A 20,597-nucleotide genomic window follows, 5' to 3' on the forward strand; every position below is an offset into this window, starting at 1 on the left:
AGCTGACAGCAGGGAATGCAGAGAGGAGAATCAAGCATTTGTCACAGAATCCCAGGATCCCTGAGGCTGGAAAAGCCCTCCCAGCCCAGCCAGGCCCAGCTGTGCCCCATGCCCACCTTGTCCCCAGCCCAGAGCACTGAGTGCCACCTCCAGCCCTTCCTGGGACACCTCCAGGGATGGGCACTCCAAACCTCCCTGGGCAGCCCCTGCCAAGGCCTGAGCTCCCTTTCCATGGGGAAATTCCTGCTGCTGTCCACCCTGAGCCTCCCCTGGCCCAGCCTGAGGCCGTTCCCTCTCCTCCTGTCCCTGTTCCCTGGCAGCAGAGCCCAACATGGCTCTCAGTGCTCTGGGCTGGTGACAAGGTGGGGATTGGACACAGGCTGGACTCGATGATCTGGGAGGTCTTTTCCAACCTCAGTGATTCTGGGATTCAGCCTGTGTTCCAGACACACGGGTTGTCCTCGCTGGTCCTCCAGCGATGCCGAGTGCTCACCTTTCACACCTGCACCGCTGCTCAGGGCCACCTGGGCAGGGTGCCACTGACCTCAGGTAGAATAAGGTGTTACTGACTCAATTGCTACATCCACATGAGGGGAACAAGGAAAATCCTGCAAAGCTCTTTGGGTGTTGAAGGATGAATCAAATATCCAGCGACACAACTGGTGGTTTATCAGCCAGCACATGGACAGAGAAGGATCTTGAGGTGCAACGTGCTTCAGGCTGAGTGCTGCTCCACAGTGCCGTGCTCTTGCACAGACAGAAAGCATCCCAGTGGGATGTGGTGGGTGTAGGAGATCATTGTCCCTTTAAACACCCCTCTAAAGGCTGGAATTGCATTTGGGAGTCATGGTTTAAGGGCAATGTTTCCCTCAAGCACAGGACAATAAAGCCTTTCCCAAGCTCTCAGGACACTTCAGCAGGGACACATCTTCAGCAGCAAGAGGTGCCAGGGTCCCTGATCAATGAGGACAGGAGGACATACCCCCTCTGTGCCATGGTGAGCAGTGCGTTGCCCATCCAGCTGTGGTTGGTGTGCCATGCTCCAGTCCGGCAGCCAACAAGGTGTTCATGGTCTGGACACTGTTAGAAAGCTGAAGGAACAGGCAGAAACGAAGCTGTAGGACAGCAAACACAACCAGCTGTAGCAGGTGGCAGTGAGTCAGCAGAGCCTTGATGCTTCTCAGCTGAAGCTGCCCAGTCTCTGCCAATGAGGGAAATTCAGGGGAAGCAGCTCCAGGAGAAACCAGCAACAGTGAAGATGCTGATGACACAAGCCCACATTTCCAGAAATCACACAACCTTCAGCTTCTCTTGAACCCCTTGGGCAAAACGGTTCCTCCAGGCCAGAAAGTGCTGCAGCCTTTGGTGCTGCTTTCCAGACCCCATCCCACATCCCCCTTCCCCAGCTCAGCACCTGCGGCCCCAGCCGGGGCAGGGACACTCCCCTGTGGGGCAGAGGAGGCGGATGACACGCTCCCGGATCTGCCTGGTCCTCACCCCGTACACAATAGGGTTGAGCATGGGTGGGACCACAACATAGAGGTTGGCCAGAAGGATATGGACGTGACTCGGGATTTGGTGGCCGAAGCGGTGTGTGAGAAAGGAGAAGAAGGCAGGCACGTAGAACATGAGGATCACGCAGAGGTGGGAGCCACAGGTGCTGAGGGTTTTGAGACGAGCCTCTGTGGATGGGAGCCGAAACACTGCCCTGAGGATGAGCGCGTAAGAGACGGCGATGAGAACAACGTCCAGCCCCGACGAGAGCAGCGCCGTGGTCAGCCCGTACCAGACGTTGGCCCGGATGTCGGCGCAGGCCAGGCGGGCGATGCCCATGTGCTCGCAGTAGGTGTGGGGCATCACATTGTGCCCGCAGTACGGCAGCCGCTTCAGGAGGAAGATGGGGGGGAACATGATGCAGAACCCGCGGGCGACAGCGGTGACAGCAATTTTGCCGATCACCGCGGGGGTCAAGATGGACGCGTAGCGCAGCGGGTCACACACGGCCACGTACCGGTCGAAGGCCATGGCCAGCAGCACAGAGGATTCCACGATGAAGCTGAAATGGGTGAAGAACATCTGTGTGATGCAGGCATCGAAGGAAATCTCCCTGGCGCTGAACCAGAAGATTGCCAGCATTTTGGGCACCGTCGTGGTGGACAGCAGGAGGTCAGAGAGAGCCAGCATGGCGAGAAAGAGGTACATGGGCTCGTGCAGGCTCCGGTCCGTGGTGATGACGAAGAGAAGGACCAGGTTGCTGAACACTGCGGTGAGATACATCAGGCAGAAGGGGACGGAGATCCAGATGTGGGACTCCTCCATGCCTGGGATGCCTGTCAGGACAAAGGTGATGGGGTCGAAGCTGCTTTCGTTGAGCTCGTACATGGTGTTTCCGTGCTCAGGGTCAGCCTGGCTCAGCTCTGTGCAAGAAAGAGGAGGGATAAACAACACCCATGAACCTGGATTTGCCCATGACCCCTGACAGATGCTGCAAATCAGGACACAAGTCACAAGGCACCTGCCTTCCACCCTAAAGGGTTCCCTCGCTGTGTTTTGTACAAAGGACCCTGTTTGTTCTGTCAGTCCTACAGTGTCTGCAAGGAAAACATCTCTGTCCCCCCCTTGCCACTGCAAAACAGGTCAGGCCTTTTTCCAGCTCTGCTTTATTCACTGTCACAGAAACCTTGTAAAAGTCACCCTCGGCCTTGTCGCAGTCAGTGGCTCCATCTGTGAGCACACACAGAGCTGTGTCTGTGCTGGGACTCCAGGTTTCTCCAGGGCAGTGAAATGACAGAATTTCTCACCCTGCTCAGACCAGGGACACAGAGTTCCTTGTAAAACCCCCAAAACAGGAATAAATCCTGGCTCAGTATCAATGTTGGGCAGTGTCTGGGATGTGATCAAATGCAGAGTTCTCCACTGATGCTCAGCCCCTGGCACCATTCCAGCCTCTCAGTTTCCAGAGCTCAGTTTTCCCAGTCCCCGAAGTGCTGGGGCAGCCTGAGCTGGGAGCACCATCCCCAAGCTGGAAGAGCACCGTCCCATGACTGATCAGCCTGAGGGTATTTTTGAAGATTTGAATAATGCAAAGCTGCAAGTCCTCCACGAAAGCTTTGCCACGAGAAGGACTTTGGGAAGAAGGAGGACCACAGGACTGCTGGGTTGATGTGCTTCCCCCCATCTTACCCCCAGCCCCCATTCCCTGTGTAAACTCCATCATACATTAGAAAATCCCCAGGCCAGGGTTGGGATAGAGGAAAAGCAGTTGGATTTGGACCAAAGATAAACCTTCCCTCCTTGCAGCCCGATTTACTTTCATTGCAAACAGCAGGTACCCAAGTCAGAGGTGTTTGCATTTCTAAGCGCTTCCATTAAGGATTCTCGGCATCCCTGAATCAAAAGTCCACTGAAAACATGGCTCAGTACAGAAAAGACCTTCAGCTCATCACAAATATTTATCCAGTCGCCTCTTCCACTTGCAAACCCACGTCACCCAGGTGAATCAAGGCAGTCTGGGTCTAGAGCAGGGGATTAAATCTGCCTGGGAGCGTTCCCAGGCTCCAACGGCAGCCGATGTTACTGTGTGGGGGCTACAAAGCAGTTCAGCAAGACTTTCCTCCTCCGCTTCCCAGCAATATGGAAATCTATTCCTCTCACATGCCGCTTTCCTTCCCTTCAGTCTTTTCAAACAGAATCCCTGCCCCAAACCCCAGCGTTTGATGTAAAATGACTCACCAAGGGCCAGCCTCGAAGTGGGAAGAGGAACCACAGCCCCGAGCGATACAGAGCTCGGGGGAGCCCAAAGCCCCAAGCGCTGCCAGGGCTGAGGATATCGATCCTTCCCTCTCCCGGACCTCAGAGGAAGCATCAGCCCCTGGTCCTGGGGAGGTTTAAACTGCCGGTGCATTAACCATTAACAGCAGTTAACACTCCCGGGTGAGGCATTTCCTGCTTTTCCAGCATTTGCATTGCAAGTGATTTTCCTCTCTGCTTGCCGGGCACCGGACACTGGGCCGGGCTGGTGAGGATCTGAGCAGGAGATGGGCACAGCCTGAGCGCTCCCGGCATCCAGAGCATCGCGGATGTCTGAGAGTGTTTTATCTGCAGCAGGTGAAAATGGTCTCATTCCACTGCTGAAACCTCCCTGGACAGTCCCCTCATGCTGCCAGGGGACCCTCTGCCACCCAACCCCAGCCCATGGGCAGTGATCTACCAACATGATTATAATTATCATGAAGATCATTGATCAAATCAACGATCTACAAAATCATGATTAGGAAGAAATCCTTCCCTGTGAGGGTGGGCAGGCCCTGGCACAGGGTGCCCAGAGCAGCTGGGGCTGCCCCTGGATCCCTGGCAGTGCCCAAGGCTGTAGCAGTGGGGATACTGCAACACGCATATACCAAACCAGGAGTCCCGTGGAAAGGAAATATATACGGTGGACAGACAGATTCTTGCTAGCTGTTTCAGAGATGTTTATTTCTCCAGCCGCATGGCCGGAGCTCTGCTGAGGAACTGTTCCACTCACGGGACCAAGGGTCCTTCTGCCCGCGCAGGGAACACAAACCAACCAATGGGAACGAGGCTGAGCAGGCACAGGGAAACCCCGTGTCTGTGCCCTCAGGGCCCCTCTCCCAGGGCTCCATGGCAGGGGAGGGACCCCAACACCTCACCCGTTTTATTTTAATAAAAGGAGAATGAAAACAACTGGATAAACACAACAAGAACAGTTTCAAAACAAAACAAGCCACCCTCCTGAGTCTTTAAATGTCCAAACAGATTCTGTGGAACATCTTAGGGCTGACAGAAGGGAGACAGAACTCTCTGAGCATGCTTTGTGGGGAAACTGAGGCAGGAGAGGGTTTAACTTCTTCCCTCCCCCTTTTCATCCCCCACTCGGCATTGGAAAGAGATTTTTGGGGAAACAATTGGCAAAAGCATGGTTTTGTGAGGGAAACCATGAAAAAACGGATTGGGAATACACTGGGGGTAATAGGACATAGGGTAAAAGGGAAAGGTGGGATTAGGAAAGGGAGACTGTAGGGAGGGCTTACAATGGAGATACTGTCTAACATGACTACGATTTTTTGCATATATACTGCCTTTTACAGGAACACCATCAGGCCCAGTGACCTGCGATGCTTGTAACCCTTTTCTCCCTAGTACAATATTAAATTCCACCACCTCTCCATCTCCCAAGCTTGGGATGCATTTTTCAGGGTTATTCTTTTTAATAGCAGTTCTATGCACGAATATGTCTTGTTGGTTGTCACACCTTGTTATAAAACCATAATTTTGCTTAACATTATACCATTTTACTATCCCTAAGGTCTTAGTTGCTATGATCTTTTCCTTTTTCCGAGTGGCTGCTGTTTTCTGTCTCGCTGCGTCTTTGCTCTCTCCTTCGGTCGCTCCCGTGTTGGAATTGTCGGGGCTGCTGGTGCCTGCGCGCTCTTCCCGGGGTCGCGTTCGGGGCTGCGCGGGCCGGGCCGGGCCACGCCGCTCAGTTCTCCGTGCGTCGCCTCCTCTGGTCGCAGCTTCGCTGCCGATGCCGGGCGCTGCACCCACGTCTCGGCCGGGCCCCCGAGCGAGGACTCCCCCGCGCTCTGCTCCAGCGCGCGTCTCGGCTGGGCACGGCTCCGTTCCATCGCCACCGCCGCCCGCCACCGCCCGCGCACCGCCCCTCTCGGTCGGGCGTTCCCGGGGCTCGCTCCACCACGCGCTGCGCTGGGCCAGGTGGGCACCGCTGGGTCCCGCCGCTCCCGCCGCGCCTCGCTCCACCACCGACACTGCGGCTCGCGTGGCTCCGCCCGCGCGCGGGAACTGCCTCGCTGCTGCTCGCAGAGCGCTCGGTGCACGTGGCCTGGGCCGCACGGTCCCTGCGCCAGGCTTCCCTTCGCCAGGACACAGCTGACACTGCTCAACAGTCTCGGTAACTAAATAATATTCACGAAAATATTCTTCCATCGGCATATATTTTGACTCCAGTATTAACTGTGTCCAAACGGTTTTCCAAAAGCCCTTGGTAAGAATTAAATCCCAAGAAACATAGAAAAAGTTCTTAAACAACCATGCCAGGAAGTGTTTCAGTTCTTTTTGAGCTTGAATCAAGCTAAAATTTACAAATCGTTGTTCAAGAATCATTTTAAGTTTAAGATAAATGTCCATATGCGGCTCTGAGAGCCAAGAGTCTTCCCACGGTTCCTCCATAGTTTAGATATGGAATAGCAAAGCAAAACCAAGAAGAGGAATCCAAAGTTTCCAGGGTTTGCTCACACAAATCAGTCGCTTAGGGATCGGGGATCGTTCTGCTCACAATTCTCCACCATTATGTTGCAGTGGGGATCCTGCAACACGCATATATCAAACCAGGAGTCCCGTGGAAAGGAAATATATATGGACAGACAGATTCTTGATAGCTGTTTCAGAGATGTTTATTTCTCCAGCCGCATGGCCGGAGCTCTGCCGAGGAACTGTTCCAGTCACAGGACCAAGGGTCCTTCTGCCCGCGCAGGGAACACAAACCAACCAATGGGAACGAGGCTGAGCAGGGGCAGGGGAACCCCGTGTCTGTGCCCTCAGGGCCCCTCTCCCAGGGCTACACGGCAGGGGAGGGACCCCAGCACAAGGCCAGGCTGGACATTGGGGCTTGGAGCAGCCTGGGACAGTGGAAGGTGTCCCTGCCCATGGCAGGGGTGGCACTGGATGGGCTTTGAGGTCCCTTGCATCCCAAACCAGTCTGGGATTCCATGATTCTGTGATTTTGTGATCTCTAAGATCATCAAGTCCAAAAAGTATTGTCAGAAAAGTCAATACTGAGCAATGTCCTGCCCCACCCAGCGACCTGGTCCCAACCCCTCCTTTCCCATCCCTCCTTTACCCTGGGACACATCTCCCTCCTCCCCCAAAGACACGGCTCCTGGGGTGCAGGAGTGGGAGGTTCTGGTCTTGCAGAAGGATCCTGGATCCAGGAAAGGCACCAACTCTGACAAGGCACTGTCACGCCTGCAGCAGCTGTGGAAATGTCCAACAGGAGCCATGCAATTAGAAATATTGGTGTTGTCTCTCCTCTGATGCCTCATGCATCTCAAAACGTAGCATTTGGATTGGCTTCCCCTTTCTTTGGCTCCGGGAAGGGATTTGAATGATGCTCTGAGCTCTCCGAGGCAGGAGCTGGGCTCCCTCCAGGGTGGGCTGTGGCTCCTTCTGCAGCAGAGCCGATGCCCATCCCCGCTGCCAGCACTGAGCCTTCGTGTCCTGGCAGAGAAGGAGCTGCACGGGAAACGCTTCAGCTGAAGGTTGGACTCAATGACTTTGCAGGTTTTTCCCAAGCTTAGTGATTCTGTCATTCTGTGGAACAGAGGATGTGTTGCTGCTGTGCCTCAAACACAGGGCTTGCACGAGGAGCTCCAGGTTTCCTTCCTGTCACAGACTCTTCCCACCTCGGGCTGGTTTCCAGCTGCCTCCCTGCACCCCATGCCATGGACACCCCAGAGCGGGCCCCCAGAGACTCCCTGCACATCCCAGCCCACACCAGCACCAGTACTGGGACACTTCAGGGGGCAAGAGCCTTCAAGGGGTGCAGCAGGAACCTGGATCCAGCATCCCAGGGGCCGGGCAGAGCCCGGGAGCAGGGATGGGCAGAAGTCCCAGAAGTAGAGGGTGTCAGTGGGAGGAGTGAGATGTGGGGGATGTCCCTGCTGTCCCTGGAGCACACACAGGGGACTCTCTAGGGTTGGCATGGGGAAGAGGAGCTCTGAGAGCCCATTGGGAAGCTCCTGCCTGTGCAGGAGAGATGAGACATGGACAGCACCACTCGTATATGAGTGGAGAGGTGCTGAGACTTTAGGAGAGTGACTCTAGAGGTCCTTGTGAGGCAAGAAATGGTCCTGCAGCCAGGCAGCTCTGCAGGGCTCATGGTGGCATCACCCAGGGATTGTGGTATCATCACCCGGGGCTCATGGTGACATCACCAGCGTGGGGGGAGGCAGGTGACAGCCTTCAGCCAGGGGCCAGACCCTGCAGGCACTGGGCAGCCAGTGTTGGGGGTGCTGGGAGGGTCCGGCTGGATGCTGTGGAGGAGGAGCAAGGAGGGGGGAACCTGCAGCCTGACACAGTGGGACACAGAGCCCATCCGTCCTCCAAGACCTGAAGGGGGTCCATGGTGTGTCCTGAGGCAGCCCCTCACTGAGTCCCCACTGTCCCCTCAGGGAAAGGGGCATTTGCATCACGGCTGGAGTGGGATCTGGCCTCAGAAAAGCTACAAGGACAAGGACCCAGAGTGTCCAAGGCCAGGCTGGACGGGGCTGGGCGCAGCCTGTCCCAGTGGAAGGTGGAACAAGATGAGTGTAATGCCCCTCCCGACCCAAACCCTTCTGTGATTCACTCTGCCCATGCCAGTGCAAAGAGCCACTGAGCTGCTCATGCCCCGGAGCCGGGGTGACAGGAGGGACACGGACAGAGCGATACCGAGGATGGCACAGCCACGCTCCCTGCCCCATGCTCCTCACCTGCTGCTTTCCCAGGCTGCGCTCCACAGCTCCCACCACAGCCTGGGCACTCACAGCTGCTCCACTATTGTTCCTAAGGACATTTTCATCGTTTCTATTTACTCGTAGACCCTGTTCCTCCCGGCGCCTGCAGCGTGCAAAGAGGGACTGCCCTCCTCCTTCCTCGGTGTGCCCGAGCACAGAAAGCTGCTCTGCTCTGCTCTGCTCTGGAGGTGTCCCTCTGCAGGGGCTCAGCCAGGCCGGGCAGACTCTGAGCTGATGCTCTGTGCTGATGATACCCCTCATTTTGGGGTTTCTCTTCCCCCACATGGTGAGCCAAGCGCCTGCCTAGAGACGTGCAGCTTCCCTGAGTGGGCACAGCTTCCCTGGGCGGGTGTCCCCGTGTGTGAGGGAGTGTGACACCAGCTCTGAGTGGAAGCAGAAGGTTCTCCTGCACTGGGAGTACTGGGGATGATGGTTCTTGGTGTGGATGTGTTGGTGGCTCTTCAAGGAGGGGTGTGAGTGAAGACCTCCCCAAAATGAGTCCACACAGGCCACAGGGGATCCAGAGGGATCCCAGTGCATGCCCAGAGCGGCAGGGCCGGGGCTGAGGGGCCCGGGGAAGGTGCTGGTGCGCGGCAAGGGTGGGAGATGGGATGATGGTGCTTCAGAGGGGTCCCCAGCAGCTCCCCCCAGAGCCGCACCGGGCTCTGGGCGGGGCCCACAGAGCTGAGCCCTCCACCATCAAATCCCCCCCTGCTGGGGCCTGGTTCACATCAGCTGCGATGGAACCCCGGGGTCCTGCTGGCACTGGGAGCTTGGGAACCCCCAGCAGACCCCACTGCACACCCAGTCTCACAGTCCCCTCCTGCACCCATCTCCAGCCCCTGTGAGTGCTGCAGGGAGGAGCTCAGAGACCCCACAGAGAGGAGGACCCAGCTGAGCAGAGCTCCAGAGTAAGAGGGTTCCCACAGGAATGGTGTCAGAGCAGATTCCAGCAAGAAAGAGCAGCAACAGCACCCCCAAAAGCCTCCTTTGGGGCTCAGCCCATGGCCTCCGTGCCAGATTTTGTCCTTCTCCACTTCACCCTCAAAGCAGAACACTAAATCTTCCCCAAGAGTTTAGAGACCAGCAGGGCTCCACTGCACACCAACCTCGCTGGGTTATTTGCTTTCCTTCTGCTTCTCTCAGAGATTTAGGGGTGCCTCACACCAGACACGGGCTCAGGGTCTGCCCTGCCTCCAGCACCGGGGCCACAGCCAGCTCTGCCACCTCAGGGGGCAAAACTGGGTTCCCCCCTCAGGTCTTCTCCAGACACACAGTATGGGTTTGCGTTTGTCTCCTCACCTGCAAAACCTGGAGACAGATTCAGCCTTGAAATGTTTTCTCCCAGGAAGAAAAGCATGGGGAGCGCAGGGATGCAGAACAGGATGTCACAGCCCATAATAGCTCTGTGGTGAACACCACACATCCCGAGGTCCAGAGAGCAGGGATGCTGGAAGCGGCACCACGGATGTTCAAGAGCTGCTGTTTCTGCTCCTCCAGCGTCTTCCCTGGGAGGAGTGTCACCTGCACAGCCAAGGGGTGTCATCCTCCTCTTTTGCATCAGGGCCAGGCTGGGTGTGCTCCGGGGACCTCTGCAGATCATGGAATCATGGAATTGTTGAGGTTGGAAGAGCCCTCAGGGACCACCGAGTCACGCAATTCCCCCAGCACCGCCAAGGGCACCACCAACCCATGTCCCCAAGTGCCACATCCACAGAGCTTTTAAATCCTTCCAGGGATGGGGAATGCATCAGTGTGCCGGTTTGGCCAAATTTAGAAATATATCCTCTGAGAGAAGGCAGGTCACCACCCTCCCCCCACCAGGTTCGGGGAAAAAGAAATTTTCCTCAAAGGAAAGTGAAAGAGATAAAAACTATCATGAAGTCACCCCGAGACAATCAGTTTTCCCAATATCCAGCCCAGACCTCCCTTGGGACGCCTTGCCTCAGTTTCCCCAGCAGTGCAGGGCTGCCCAAAGCCTGCACTGCTCCCCCACTCTCCTTCCCACCTGAGCAGGCAGCACCTGGGAAAGCCTGGGGGTACAGATGGGATGCTCCCAGCTCCCAGTTTAACACCCCTGAAATCCCCCCGCTTCACAGCATTTCAGGAGAGGAACGTGGCATCGGTGGGGGTGACAGAGATGGGCCGTGGCTGCTGGTAAAATAATGAATTTACTGAGTAACTAAATAATCACATAACTAAGTAATTAAATAATGAATTCACAGAATAACTAAATAAATAAATAAGTCACTGAGCAATTAAATAATGAATTTACTCAGTAACTAAATAATTAAATGACTACACAAGTCAATAACTAAATTGCTAAATAAATAAATAAATAGATAGATAACCAAGTGCCTTATGCAGAAGCAGCAGGCAATCAATTATCTAGCTAATTAATTATTTCAATTAACTGCCCTCTCTGCCCTGAGCCTCAGGGCAGCAATGTGAGGGCTACAGGAACAGCACAGGCAACAGGACCCCCAAAACGGATGCAGGGGGTGGGCAGAGATTCACCTGAGCAATGGCTGCACCAGCCACAGGAGCTGCTGCCCCACCACCTGAGCCTCCCCGGAATCCCAGGGTCACTGAGGGTGGAAAAGACCTTCAAGGTCAAGTCCAACCTTTGGCCAGTCGCCCCCCCCCCGAGACCATCGAGTCCAGCTGCTCCCCCAGCACTGCCAGGGCCCCCACAGACCATGTCCCCAGGTGTCACACACAGAAAGGTGTGTACATGTGGTGACAGCACGGGGAGGGGGATGGGAAGGTCTACTGGTCCAGCCACAGCAAGGTGAGGAATTGCCATGGGAAAGCCCCTGGCTGGGGAAAGGCCGACTCAGCACAGGCTGACCCCCCCCCCGCAAATATTGTCACCAAAAATGGCAGAGAATTACATGGAATGCCACAGAATTACACATAATTACACACGATTACATGTAATTACTCTCCCAACTCGTGCTGCAGTGACAGCTGTCCTGGTCTGCCTGGCACAGGGACGGGCAGCAGCTTCCCAGAGCTCAGAAAAACAGCAATTCCACCATGGAAACCCCCCCGGCTCCGGGCTGTCGCAGCAGGCAGGTGGGAGCTCCTGCCTGGCACAGGGACTCTCCAGGTGGGCAGGTGGGATAAGGCTGCCAGTGCTGGACCAGAGCATTGGACCAGAGAAGTGGGGTGAACATGGGGTCAGCTCTGCTCTGCCCCATCACAAGAAGTCCCCTGGGTGGCTGGGGCTGGCGCAGGAATGCGGCTCAGACAGGGACAGAGACCCTCAGACAGGGAATGGTCAGACACTGGAGCTGACCGAGGGACAGGTGGGAGAGGGACAACAAACCTGTGCTCGGGTTCCTGGGCAGGGGCTGGCACATCCCAAGAAGCCCAATGGCACCCACAGGTCCCCCCGCTGGTTTTGCCTGTGCCTCTCTCTGATGAGAGAATTTTCCAAGCACATCCTCATTTTGGATGAGGGCAAGTCCTTACCTGCCCTGCTCCTTGGAGGGGCACAGTAACCCTGGCAGCATCCTCCAAGCCGTGGTGGCCATGGCGCCCACGCTGGTGACACCAGAGCTGTCACCTTCGGTAGTGTGCCTCTTCCAAAGCCCTGGATCTCTTCACAACAGGCAGCATTTGCCTGGATGTTTGGCAGCAGCTCCTCTTCATGGGTTTATATCCAATGCCTCCGGTCCCCAGTGTGACCCCTGCTCCTCCTCCTCCTCCTCTTCTGTCCCCCTGCCTGTCCCTGAGGGTCCCAGGGTCGTCCCTGCCCCATTCAGGAACCAAAGGCTCACTTCTCTCGCAGGTTGTGCCAGAATATCCATCGCTCCGTGTCTGATCCCACAGGGGCACTGGGGCAGCATTGGTCCCTCCACTCCTGGAGCTGAAACATCCCCACAGGGCTGGCGATGGAGAAAGACAGCCTCGTCAAATTCTGGGGAAGTTATGGAGAAAAAAGGGAGTGAGGGAGACTCCGACGGCCCACGGGGCCATGATGTGGTGTGGGACAGGGCTGGAAAGCGACAGCCCAGGCTGGGGGACTCGGATTTCCAGCCAGGAAGCAGCTTCAGGCAGCAGCCCGGCACATTTGTCACTGTCACAGTCTGGGAATCAAGTGCCTGGAGCTGGGCTTGGGACCAGGTCTCCATGGGACCCTGCCCCTCTGTGTACACACAGGTTCAGGTGCTGCCCTCCGGGGTCCACCCAGTGGAGAATGGGTCTGGAAACACCCTTAGCTGGAGCCAGTGTGCTCCATCCCATGGTCTGATAATGAGGGAGAAGCTCTCAGGGACCTCAGCAGGCCCTTTCCCATCCTGAAGGGCTGAGTCCCTGCCAGATGGAGCAGGATATTGTGGGATGATGGAAAAACCCCTTGAGGACCTGACCCTGTTGCACCGTCTTGAGCAATATCTGAGGGATGCTTGATGTTGTCCTAGGAGATGACGGACTTTGCCCCCAAAAGATGATGAATATTGTCCCCTGTCTGCCTCAAGAAGCATTTAGCAATTCCCTTTATGGGACCTGGAGTGCTCTAATCACAGAGTCACAGAATGATTTGGGTTGGGAGGGACCCAAAGCTCATCCAGTCCCTTCCACTGAGCAGGGTGCTCCAAGCCTGTTCAAGCCCAAATTTTATTCACGGGAGTTATTAGACTTTCACTTTTGCAGAATATTGAATTGTTTGGGTCCTGAAGGGTGACTCTGGATGAGCTGCAGGAGTACAGGGGGATGAGGAGGAGCTTCACTCTGAAGCGAGGGGTGACACCAGCACTGCCAGAAGGGATGACCACGGGTTTAGGAGCCAAAGCGTGGGACGGAGTATCCTGAAGTGGCTGTTGAACACAGGCTAGAGCATCACTCACCAGAGGGGCAGGAAGGGAGCGAACCGGGGCCGTGTGCGTCAGCAGCGCAGTGCTGGGGCCGGGGACTGGGATGAGGTGGCAGCAGTGGCCTTCAGTGAGAGCACGGGGGAAGGACTCCCAGGAACTCAACAAAGGAGCGGTGGCCACGAGGATGCTGATACCAAGAAAGCCGCAGAGCGAGGCGGGAGCTGCCGCGCTGTGCCAGCAGCGCAGCACGTCCCCGCGGCTGCAGATCCACGGATTAAATTGAGTTTGCAAATTAAATTCCTCAAGAAATAATGAAATATGCACAGGCTGGTGCTCCAACGTGGAGATTTCAGTGAGAACCCACAGCAGCAGCCACCCAGCCAGGAGGGACAGGGGGGCACCGGCAGGAATGGGGCTGGGGGTGCTCAGTGGCTCAAGAGAGCAGCAGCTCAGGAGCTCAGAACTGGAAACACAGCCTGGGGTTTGGCCACCAGGAATCACAGAATCATTAAGATTGGAAAAGACCTCCCAGATCATCCAGTCCAACCTGTGCCCCATCCCCACCTTGTCCCCAGCCCAGAGCACTGAGTGCCACCTCCAGCCCTTCCTGGGACACCTCCAGGGATGGGCACTCCAGACCTCCCTGGGCAGCCCCTGCCAAGGCCTGACCACCCTCTCAGTAAATAATTCTTTTCTAATACCTATTTTTTCCTAATATCTAATGTTTCCTAACACCTATTTTTTCCCAGAGCTGCTGCAGGGAAGCCACCTATGGAGAGTTGGGTTCTCAGTCCTGGAAGAAAGAATCCTCACTGGCAGGACAGAGATGCACCAGGATGTGGAGCTGGAAGGGGATGGCCAAGGCAGCTCCAACTTAGATGGCCAAAGGAGGGCAGAGGGGAGCCACCACAGCCAAACTGGGGCTGAGAGGAAAACATTGCTGCAGGTGCTTCCAAGAGAGGGAAATCCATGGAATCTCAGTGGGCAGATGCCAGGCAGGCTGAAAGCTTGGGCAAGCAACCGCCTCAGGGGGTCCAAGTCATCCTCAGACCCTTCCTCAAACACTTCCAGAGCAGGGGTCACCCCAGAGACCTCAGGGGACAAGGGAGGGGTCCCAGCCAGAGGGGACCCATAGGGCAAATGTAGCCTGGAAAGAGCAGATGGGTGAATCCCAGCCCTTTTGGTTTTTCCCCAGCACAGGAAGGACATGGATCTGCTGGAGCAAGTCCAGAGGAGGCCAAGGAGATGCTCCAAGGGCTGGAGCCTGTCTGCTCTGGAGCCAGGCTGGGAGATCTGAGGGTGTACAGCTGGAGAGGAGAAGGCTCCAGGGAGAGCTCAGAGCCCCTTGCAGGGCCTAAAGGGGCTCCAGGAGAGCTGGAAAGGGACTGGGGACAAGGCATGGAGGGACAGGAGCCAGGGAATGGCTTCCCAGTGCCAGAGGGCAGGGCTGGATGGGAGATTGGGCAGGAATTGTTCCCTGGGAGGGTGGGCAGGCCCTGGCACAGGGTGCCCAGAGCAGCTGGGGCTGCCCCTGGATCCCTGGCAGTGCCCAAGGCCAGGCTGGACATTGGGGCTTGGAGCAGCCTGGGACAGTGGGAGGTGTCCCTGCCCATCGCAGGGGTTTGGAATGGGATGGGTTTTAAGTTCCCTTCCAGCCCCTGAGAAATTGGAATTGGGGAGCTCCACCTTGGTATCATGAGCCCCTTAGGTCCACAAATGTCTCTGCATTTGGGAACTTTGGATTGAAAATAAAGGTGCCATGGTCAGTCCAAGGGTGGTGAATTCCCACTTCATGGCATGAGCAGGGAGAGTACGAGGAGTCCCTTCAGCAGCTGGAGCAAGTGCAGTCAGAATAACTGAGCTGCCCGACAGGAGAATTCATTCCAAAATTTACCAACCTTGAGAGAGCTGGATGGGGCTGATGAAGGGAACCCTCAGTTCACTGAATGGGGGGGTGGGCAGCATTTGTTCCATGCTGGCAAGTCAGGGTTGGCTGAGGGACACAGCCAGGGCCATGGAACAGCCACCAGCTCCTGGGGCCGTGGATCATGCCAGAATGGCTCTCCTGTGCCAGGCAGAAGCTCTCTGGAGCCATAGATCGTGCCGGGCTGGCTCTCCCATGCCAGGCAGAAGGTCTCCAGGGACATGGATTGTGCCAGGCTGGCTCATCTTGTGCCAGAGGATCCTCCTGCCCCCACAGCCCCAAACAACGGTTCCTGCCCTGGAGCAAAGAAGGAAAAGGACAAAGTGCCCCACTCCTGCCACTGGAAGGGGGTTGGTCCCTCAGCTCTGACACTGAAGCTTCTGTGATCTTTTGGCAGAAGGTAGAACCCAGCAACTGTGAAATGGGGGTCCCCAAGGGGACACAGATTGCTCCCCTCACCACTGCTGGACGCTGCTTCCCCAAAAAAACCCAAATCCAGCAACTCTGAGCATGTCATGAGGGCTTAGGAGGGTTTAGGAAGGGATTAAGAAGGAAAGCTTTTAACATGAGCTGTCCCTGTGCCGGTTCTGCCAGGTGCAGCAGGGTCATCACCGGGAGCCACAGCTCCCAGCAGGGTTCGGGGCAGGGGGAACATAGGCTACCCCCAGCTCAGACACCCTGGTAAAATCACAGTTTGGTGTTAAAAACAGGCTTTTGGGGATAATTCACAGGAGAGGCACATTAGCCAAATAAATCTGCTTATGGGAGTGAAGGAGGAGGACTAATCACTCTGGGATGAAGGTTTGGGATAATCTCCCAAGGAGCAAATAATTGGGCATTAAGGTGTGGGGGATGTAGGCTCCAAGCAGCCTGTGGATTGGTGCTGGCCCTGGGGGCTTCCATATGGGAACTGTGGGAGAAAACACCACAACCCTCGGTGCTGCAGGGCTCCCCTGGACTGGGCCCCGGCTCCACCTGGGAATGGGCATTGAAGCTTTGGGAAGTCACAGTCACACGCTGGCCCTGCCACAGGAGGTGTCCCAGAGACACCCAGCACCACGGGCAGCCTGAGACAGCTGTCCTGGGAATGGGAGGAGAGGCAGGACAGGGAGGATGAGGATGAGTCTCGGGAACATGAGACTGCACAGAGCAGCCTGAGCACCACTCACCCGGGTCTGACAGTCAGGTAAAGGTGTCCCCACTGCTGGAGTCAGGGCTCACTCCCAGCATCCCCAACGCCACAGCCCAGAGACAAACCAGTGGCATTTGGCACCAGGAAGGGTCAGCCCAGGCCAGCCGAAGGCAGCATAAGCTGAGGGCACAGGAGCTGCCACAGGCCAGGGCACAGCCCTGCCACAGAAATCATTAATGTGGTTTTCAGAAGGCCCATGCTCCCAAATGCACCACTGCTGACAGATGGTGCAGATGGAACACTGGAGGGCACATCCTGCAGCAGGACCCAACAACCCTCCTGGAACCCACTGCGATGCCATCCCAGCACTCAGGTCACCCAGGTGCAAGACACTCCTGCTGTCCACAGCTCCACCCCTATCCCGGACCCTCTGGGCTCGGGAAGGAGCTGGTTGCAGAGCTTGTCCTTCTTGTAGTCCTCTGCTGCGGGACACAGCCAGGGCTGGTGGCACCACCTCAGTCTGGGGGGTTTCAATGCTGGGATGGTTCACAGGGTGCAGTGCTGGGGGATTCAGCTCCCCCGCTCAGGAGCTGGGGGTCTCACACAGGCACATGCCAGGGTCCCAAGGGAGTGGCTGATGGATGCCCCGTCCCGTGTCCTGTCCCTTTTCTCCTGCACCACGTGCTCCCTGTTAAGGCCCCTGACGGGAGGAGCTTCATGCCCAAGGCAATGACATCACCCGAGGCTGAAGTCGGGAAATGCTTCTTGAGACCGTGGTGACTCTGGTTGGGCACAAGGATCCGAGTGTCCCTGTGCATCCCTTCCAATTCAGGATGTTCCACACTCCTCAGGTAACTGGGGGATGAATCCCAGTGCACTCATGGCACCTGCTGGCACTGGACAGCAGAAAGACCCTCCCGACCCACCGGACACTCTCCTGCTTGTTGTCCCTGGATACCAGGTGCCATGTCCTCCGCTGCTCCCATTTCCAGTGCAAACATGCAACAGTCCCGTGGTTCTGGCAGCACCAGGAAGGAAGGTATGGATCCCACCGAGCCCCGAAAACTCAAAGTTACTGGCAATTGTGTGAATCCTCTTAACGGTGAGGTTTCTTCCAAGAGTCTGAGCATGAAGCATGGCTACAGCTCAACCCTGGAGCTCCAGCTCCAGCCCACAGCCAAAGGTGCGGGGCTCACCTGGAGCAGGTGGAGGCAGCCAGAGGTCAGGGAATCATGGAACAGTTTGGGTCGAGAGGGACCTTTACAGCTCATCCAGTTCCACCCCCCTGCATGGGCAGGGACACACACCTTCCACCAGACCAGGCTGCTCTAAGTCCCGTCCAACCTGCCCTTGGACACTTGGATGTGAAGGTGACACCACCAGGGCTGGCCTCAGATGCTGCCACCACTGCTGAACCACTCGTTCCTGAGAACAACCCTCAGGGCCACACCTGCCCCTGCCAGCACCAGGTGACTTCACGTTCTGAATTATTACCAAACCCATACCTAGCACCCGCTGCAGCGGCACTGTGAGGGGAGACACAGCCCGGAACAAACCAGCACTGAACTGAGACACAGCGGGGGTGACAGAGCAGGCAGAGTGTCCCCTTCTGCCCTGTGCCGTGACCTGTGCTCCCAGCACCACACAGCTGAGCCCGCACATCACCAGCAGTCCCCGTCTGCACTGCACACAACTCACTTCAGCTCACACACAGGTAATTCCACTTTCCCAACATTTATTCCTCCCACACCTCTCCCCACAGGTGTCAGAACTTCTGGAACTGTTTCTTGGTGCCTGCAGCCTTGGTCACCTTGAGCACGTTGAAGCGCACGGTCTTGCTGAGGGGGCGGCACTCGCCCACTGTCACGATGTCCCCAATCTGCACATCCCTGCAACGACACCCGGGGTCAGGGAGCTCCTTGGGCTTCACCTGTTCCTCACAATGCCGAGCCTGGCTGCTCCTCCTGGAGGGAACTCAAGGCTCCCACAGGTGGTGCCTGGAACCTGCCCCACGGTTCAGCACGTGCCAGTGGCATTGTCAGCAGCCCCTCACCTGGGGGACTCTGCAGACCATCGTGAGTTTGGACATCATAACCTGTGAGCAGGTTCCAGGTGAGCAGGGGCTATGAACCCACCCACGTCCCGCCCTCACCAGCCTGGGTGAGTTCAGCACTACACACAAGCAGCAGGAACAGGTGTGGGGACACCCCAGGCAGCCCAGCACAGCCAGGGACACACACGCACCTGAAGCAGGGGGACAGGTGCACAGACATGTTCTTGTGGCGCTTCTCGAAGCGGTTGTACTTGCGGATGTAGTGCAGGTAATCGCGGCGGATGACGATTGTGCGCTGCATCTTCATCTTGGTCACCACACCTGGACGGGGGGACACGACAGCTGAGACACAAGGGACTGGCAGGGATCAGTGTGGCGCCTGGTAGCAACATGCACCAATTCCAGGAATTTCTCCTCTTTTACTGCCCCTTCACTGCCAGGCCACAACCTCCCCCTTTCTGTCATAAACCCAATTATGGCTCTTTTTCAAGCCCTTCTAACGCACTTCCTAACGCTCCCATCCTACCCCCGCAGCTGCCCTCCAGCACACCTGGACAGCACCTGGCCCTGTCACCTGCATCAGTAAAGCCATGTGGCAGTGTCGTCAGGCCCGTGGTGGGCTCAGCAGACCATCGTGAGATTGGCATCATTTGCGGCTCCAGGACCAAGGCAGGCTACCTCGGGGGGGTTGGGCTGCCTGCCCCAGATCTCCCATAGGATTCCCTTGGGGACGTTCCAGCTCACCTGAGAGTATGCGGCCTCGGATGGAGACATTCCCGGTGAAGGGACACTTTTTGTCGATGTAGGTGCCCTCAATGGCCTGCAAGGACAGGTGGATGCTAAGTGGGGAGATACAGCCCATGCACCACTAGAGCCCAGAGAACACTCGTACACACAGGAATCATGGAACGGCTCACCAGAGACCTCGAGTCCAGGAAGCACTGCCAAGGCCACCACTGACCCTGTCCTGAAATGCCACATCCACATCAGGACCACCATGGCCCCAGTCGCATACCCAGGCCCCCCCTCACCTCCTTGGGGGTCTTGAAGCCCAGCCCCACATTGCGGTAGTAGCGGGGGAGCTTCTCCTTGCCGCCCTCGCCCAGCAGCACACGCTTCTTATTCTGGAAGATCGTCGGCTGCTTCTGGTAGGCACGTTCCGTCTGGGGTGGGACAGGATGGGGGGGTCAGCACGGGGTGCAGCACCGGGGGGAGACCCCGACAAAGGATCCTCAGCACCGAGAGCGAGCCCAGCCCTGCCCCGGGGCACCGAGACCCTCCCCCACCTTCCCTCCACAACCCCAGGCCCCAGGACCGCACACGACTCCGGAGCACCGAGATTCCCCCCCCCGCCCCCGCTGGACCCTCTGCCCTCCCCCAAACCCTCGGTGCACCGAGACCCCGTCCCAAGCTCCGGGCACGGCTCTGCTCCCTCAGCCCAAACCTGTGGGGCACCGACATTCCGCCCCTGCCTTCGTCCTACCAACCCCGAGCCATGGGAGCCTCCCCGCAGCCAATAAAACCCCCGGGCACGGAGATTTCCACTGCCCCCAAAACCCCGGCGCGCCGAGAGCCGCCCACTCCCCAAAATCTCGGCGAATCGAGACCACCCATCCCTCGCCGACACCGAGATTCCGGCCCCCCATTCGCTCCACCAACCGCGGAGAACGGGTCCCTCTCCCCCTCCCACACCCAGATCCCCGAGACTTCCCCTCGCAATCCCCCTCCACACCCTTCAGGCACCCACCGCCCCTCCCGCACGCCTCCCCCGCACCGCCTAACACCGCTGGGCCAGCATCCCCCTCTTGGGGGTCTGCCCGGCGGTGTCCCGGGGGTGTCCCGGGGGTGTCCCGGCGGTGTCCCCGGGCCCCGCGCAGCACCCACCTGCGTGTCCGCCATCTTGGCGCGCGCGGCCGGAAAGAGGCCGCGGAGCGCGCGGGGCGCGGGTTAACCCCGGGGAGGGAGCAGGGGCAGGAAGTGACGTCACGCGGTGGCGTGACGGTGCGGGGCAGCGGCGGCGGCTCCCGGGGCGGGAGGAGCGGGAGCGGCTCGGGAGGCCACCGAGTCCGACCTGTGCCCGATGCCCACCTTGTCCCCAGCCCAGAGCACTGAGTGCCACCTCCAGCCCTTCCTGGGA

At 57.4% G+C, this 20,597-nt stretch overlaps 2 protein-coding genes and 2 non-coding genes across 4 annotated transcripts; all 4 read right to left on the minus strand.

Annotated features, from left to right (window-relative positions):
* Window positions 1-406: 406 nt before the first annotated feature.
* LOC125320445 (olfactory receptor 52B2-like) lies at window positions 407-10,107 on the minus strand. Its single transcript, XM_048292773.1, has 2 exons — window positions 9,834-10,107; window positions 407-2,417 (listed from the first exon to the last, which is right to left on the minus strand). The coding sequence occupies exons 1-2, from the start codon at window positions 10,090-10,092 to the stop codon at window positions 1,408-1,410; spliced, it is 1,269 nt and encodes a 422-aa protein (XP_048148730.1). The 5' UTR covers window positions 10,093-10,107; the 3' UTR covers window positions 407-1,407.
* Window positions 10,108-18,125: 8,018 nt separating this feature from the next.
* RPS11 (ribosomal protein S11) lies at window positions 18,126-20,436 on the minus strand. Its single transcript, XM_048292786.1, has 5 exons — window positions 20,345-20,436; window positions 19,492-19,623; window positions 19,205-19,280; window positions 18,652-18,781; window positions 18,126-18,296 (listed from the first exon to the last, which is right to left on the minus strand). Exons 1-5 carry the CDS (start codon window positions 20,357-20,359, stop codon window positions 18,173-18,175), a joined length of 477 nt encoding a protein of 158 aa, XP_048148743.1. The 5' UTR covers window positions 20,360-20,436; the 3' UTR covers window positions 18,126-18,172.
* Window positions 18,415-18,504, minus strand: LOC125322260. The gene has a single exon (XR_007201913.1). It is a non-coding gene; the product is annotated as a small nucleolar RNA SNORD35 (small nucleolar RNA).
* LOC125322261 lies at window positions 19,031-19,115 on the minus strand. The gene has a single exon (XR_007201914.1). It is a non-coding gene; the product is annotated as a small nucleolar RNA SNORD35 (small nucleolar RNA).
* Window positions 20,437-20,597: the final 161 nt, after the last annotated feature.

This window comes from Corvus hawaiiensis, chromosome 2 (genome assembly GCF_020740725.1).
Source record: "Corvus hawaiiensis isolate bCorHaw1 chromosome 2, bCorHaw1.pri.cur, whole genome shotgun sequence".
Lineage (NCBI taxonomy): Eukaryota > Metazoa > Chordata > Aves > Passeriformes > Corvidae > Corvus > Corvus hawaiiensis.